The 5,125-nt window shown below is 35.4% G+C and overlaps 1 protein-coding gene across 1 annotated transcript in view; it reads left to right on the top strand.

Annotated features, from left to right (window-relative positions):
- The first annotated feature begins 684 nt into the window (after window positions 1-684).
- Window positions 685-5,125, top strand: part of LOC132864036 (hemicentin-2-like) — a 21,326-nt gene continuing 16,885 nt past the window's right edge. The window contains exons 1-5 of the mRNA XM_060897241.1: window positions 685-882; window positions 2,071-2,325; window positions 2,567-2,896; window positions 3,627-3,845; window positions 4,614-4,838. Of these exons, the coding sequence (XP_060753224.1) occupies window positions 807-882; window positions 2,071-2,325; window positions 2,567-2,896; window positions 3,627-3,845; window positions 4,614-4,838 (1,105 nt within the window). The 5' untranslated portion in view covers window positions 685-806. The remainder of the gene's footprint in view (window positions 883-2,070; window positions 2,326-2,566; window positions 2,897-3,626; window positions 3,846-4,613; window positions 4,839-5,125) is intronic.

Here is a 5,125-nt window from a genome sequence, read left to right as displayed (position 1 = left end):
ATATCAGGTTCAATATTTAAACAAAACTATTGTATTCAATGATTCAAATACTGTTCCATATGATCGACATTTCTGTATTATTTTCTCTTAAATATATTAATATTTATTACTCATTTCATAGTATTCATCCAATAACAGTGAACACAGTGCCATTGGCTGTTGTATTAGAATAATGAAGTCTACACAAGGTTTACATGCTGTTTTGGGAGGTTTATTAAGCAAATATATATATATATATATATATATATATATATTAGGTTTAGTTACGTTTTGTGTAATAACTGAATATGAATTTTCTGATTGATATTTCTGAAGATGTTTGATGTTTGATGTATTTCTGGATAAGTGTTACCGTTGTAAATATAACTATGGTTAAGTGATTTGTGTTCAGGGACTTATGATGAGTCAATATTGTGTGTGTGTGTGTGTGTGTGTGTGTGTGTGTGGTTGTGGGGGTGGGGGTGGTGTGTGTGTGTAGGGTGTGTGTGTATGTGGGGGGTACACTGCCCCCTAAAGCCCCCCTTGGCGACGGCTCTTCCCCCACGCTCGCGCGCATATGTGATTTCCAGGTAGTATTTGTAATGAATGTTTGGCTGATTCAGTGCCTACTCAGTCCATCCCACGCCGTAAACCCGCCTCAGACGTTTCATACAATATTCCATGATGATAGAGAGGTTAAGGGTGGTTTTTCTTCACTCAGGCAACCCTTCCACACTCACTTATACTTCTTATTTCTCCTGCGCGCGGACATTTCAGCCGGAGCCGCCGGGACCCGCAGCACGAGACGCGCTAAAATATCTACAGACATGTTGGAACACACGAGCCTAAGAGACTTATTTCGGATTTTACTGCCATTATTGTGCTTTTTCCATCAAATGCCTGGTAAGTAAGGCTTGAAGAGCTATTCAAGATCTTAGAGGACTTCAGTAATTTATGATTTGTATGATTAAACATACATAGCAATAATTATGCTCGTTATGAATTCATTATAATTCTATTCATTTCTACAAATCCTCCTTTAACCTTCATTTTAACATCCTTCTACTGCCTTTCATATTGTTTATTCATTTCAGATTTTATTTTATTATTTGTGTTGTTTTTTTTATTTAATTTGTTTTTATGATGATATTATTTTTTCCTGTGATTTTACACATTATTATTCATGTCAACGTTGATTTAATTATTATTATTATTATTATTATTATTATTATTATTATTATTATTATTATTATTATTTTGATGTTAGAAGGTTATATTCATATCATCAGCAAAACTCCACTTGTTTTGCATAGAAACTATCACAGAAAAAGTTTCATTAACTCCTACTGTTTACACGAATGAGTGAATAAACACCTAATATACAGTAAACTTCTACAGTCTTCTTTTATATTCAGATCATTTATACCCAGATTATTATTGAGTTATACTGAAGGTAAACTTTTTTTTTACACAGTGTTAGTGTTCACAGTTCACAAGTAATGCTGGTATTAATACAACACTGTTCATGTAGGTCAGCCTATAAAATCTGAAATTTCACTGTTTGTGTAGATCAGAGTTTGAAGAACTTCTGTTATCTTGCGTCTACGTTACAGGACAGCAGGGTGGTTTATCAATTTCTGGCTTTATGTCCAGTTTCTTACACAAATTACTTCAGTTCAATTCTATTGTATTTGTATAGCACTTTTAACAGTGGACATTGTTTCAAAGCAGCTTTACAGAACATAATACAAAATGTTTAATATTATACAAAGAATAATAGAATGCAAAACTTCAATATTGATATTAGACTTATATTTAAATGTGTTTGTATTTATCCCCAATCTTTTTTGCAGCAGTTTTTAGATAAAAAAAAAAGTGCAGTATCCAGGTCATATTACACACAAAAGCAAGAGTGAGAATTAGGTATAGGGTATAAACTGTGGGACATCAACAGAATGTTCCTTATGCTACCAAGGGAGGGCGCCACTTCATTACTGACTGAGTTGATTGACTTGACTAATTGATGCCGGCTGCTGTGTTCCTCCAGGACATGTGTCTGAAAGCCTAACAATGTTTAATTTTTTTTTCCAGGTGCTGAAAACTATATACAGATTGATCCATCAAGCCTTGTGGTACGATTCGGGAGTCCTGCATCTGCGAATTGTAGCACGAATGTCACACATAATAACATGGGCTGGGAAGCAAGTCAGGGATCAATAGACAAGACCTTCAATGTAACACTCATTACCTGGAGTGTGGAGCAACTTGACAAGTGGGATATAAAGCCACTTTGTTTCATAAACGGCGAGGAGCAAGATATGAAGAGTCTCACAGTAACTGTATACAGTGAGTTTTTTAAATATGAAATTTCTTTCTATTTCTATTCTATTTCACAATCATTTCTATTTCTATACTCTTTCTATTCTATTTCACGTGTGTGTGTGTGTGTGTGTGTGTGTGTGTGTGTGTGTGTGTATCTTATCTGTATTGGACCTCTTTAATCATCTGCTCCAAATCATGTGCTTTATAATCAACATGTATTCCCAATTTTTTTTGTTTTAAAGAAAGTTTTTTTTTCTCTCAACAGAGCCTCTAGATCAAGTGACCCTCAGCACAGAGAATCACACAATGACTGAAGGCAGCCAGTACAATCTAATTTGTGAAGTCCTGAATGTTGCGCCTGTTTATCTCCTCACTGTGAGCTGGTACAAAGGAGGAGTGCTAATAAAACAGGAGAACTTTTCTCATGAGAATGAAACCAAAAATCCAGTTAATAAAACTGTGACACTTCAGATTTCTCCAAATAGAACTGATGATGGAGTTCAGTACAGTTGTGAGGCAGAGCTGAAATTGGGCCCAGAAGGACCTCAACCTCCTCCTAAAATGAAATCAGATTTTCTCAACATTACAGTGCACTGTGAGTTAGTATTCACACATTAAAACTTAACATCACATCATCATGAATAACACTAGTGCTGTTATAGGAAAATAATCAATGATGGGAGTGATGCAGCCCGATGCAAAGCAGCGTTAATTCTACCACCACAAAGTAATTACTCCTCTTAATGGAATTCACAATTTTTGTATTGAAAAATGACACTTCATACTTTTAATGAGTTTGGAGTTGCATTCATTTTGTAGAACATTCTCTAAACAACACAATTCTCGTTATTTCACTTGCTTTTTAGTTCAACCAGAAATAATGCAGCTTTTAACCAGGAAACTACAAAGTCCTCTGTCCATTTAGAATCAGAGAAATGTTGTACCGTGAGTCTAAGTTTTAATAAATGTGGACAAATCATTCATTCAGCCTAGAAAATTGATCCAGTTTGCTAACTAGCAAGTGATGGTATCTAAGAATAAAATGGTAGCTGACTTATGTTACATTTATCCCAAATAAATATAACTAGCAAGTTAAGTGCAATAACACTGATTGCTGTTAGTATCATCGTTCTTTATTTTCCCAACCATTCAAATGTGTGTTTGTTTAATTGATCCAGGAACTAGTAGCAAGCTGCATTTACCGGCTTGTTAGATATGAACATAGATACATATATACTATATAGATACTATATTTAATCATCTATGAAATAGCAGAAGACTAACAGCTAACAGTTTAAGTACTTGTGTTCTTGATTATCCACTAGACGGACCTGAGTTTTCAAACTGTCCTGGAGTTGTGGATCTGAAAGAGGGAACGAGTCTGACAGGCATCTGTGACGTCACAGGAAATCCATTTCCACATTCCACCTGGAAGAAAGATGGGTCTACCATTGACCCTGCCAATCCACTTAAAAGGACCTCAGCTGGAATGTACGAAATAATCGTCAGGAATATTCAGAAGAGCCTGATGGTGAATGTGATTTGTAAGTCAATTTTTTTGTTTAAGATTTGTGTCAAGGAGCAATTATAGCATATAGTATGTAAGGAATTAAACACTTGTATGTGATGTTATAGGAAAATAATCACTGCTGTTGTGATATGATAATTGGGGAAGTGGTGGCTTAAACAGTTAAGGCTGTGGGTTGTAAATTGGAGGATCAGGGTACAAACCCCAACACTGCCAAGCTGCAAAAGTTGGGCCCCTGAGCCCTCTCTGCTCCAGGGGCGCTGTATCATGGCTGACCCTGTGCTCTGACACAAACCTTCAAAGTTGGGATATGTGAAGAAAGAATTTCACTGTGCTGTAAAGTATATGTGAAAAAATAAAGCCTTTTGTTCTATATGATGTGGCCTGGTGCATCTCATAGGTAATTATTTTCAAGTAACAGCACATACTGAAGGTCTTTATTCCCCTTACACCAGAGCAATCTTCCAACACTTATAGTTTCTTATTAATTTAGAACAGCACGTGCTGTTTATCAGTTTCGAATGACACTTTATGTCAGTAAAAGTTAGTTCTTGCTACCACTTACCAGCAATATAACAGCAATTAAAAGCTATTCCCTGACTTTATATTAACATTAATAACAAAAATAAAGAAGATAAACCAGAAATCATGTACATCTTTGGGCTATTTTGTGAAGATTCATGGCCTATAATACCATTGAAGTCCATTTCAGTCCACAACACTATGAAATGTTGAACAGTTAAAGGGGGTGAATATTACTCAATCTGAATTTTATTTTTTTCAGATGGACCCGAGCTTTCATGTGGACACAGTTATACAGTCCGCGAGGGTAATGAATTTAATCCTAACTGCTCGGTTGTAGGTTATCCATCATATAATATGTCCTGGGATAAAAATGGAGCTGTAGATTTCCCACTAAGAATGCAAAAGGGGGATGCGGGGCAATACACCCTAATAGTAAGCAACAACGTGAACTTCATCTTACATGCAGTGGAAATCAATGTCTTGTGTAAGTATATAATGTATAATATATGCTATATTTTTTAGATAGATAGATAGATAGATAGATAGATAGATAGATAGATAGATAGAAACAGATCAATGTGTATTGATTTCATCATGGTGTCTGTGTTTATTGCTAACATTAAACCTTAATGCCTGGGTGTTAGTCTTTATTTTCTGCAATATCACTTAAAAAGGACCAAATGGAAAGGTATCAATTAAGATCTCTTTAGCTATCTCGCTAGTTAAGGTTAAATGTATTAGGCAGCAAATTAGTTTCACTGAAGCCAACTG

Source organism: Tachysurus vachellii, chromosome 21 (assembly GCF_030014155.1).
Source record: "Tachysurus vachellii isolate PV-2020 chromosome 21, HZAU_Pvac_v1, whole genome shotgun sequence".
NCBI lineage: Eukaryota > Metazoa > Chordata > Actinopteri > Siluriformes > Bagridae > Tachysurus > Tachysurus vachellii.
This window is presented reverse-complemented; position numbering and strand designations above follow the sequence as displayed.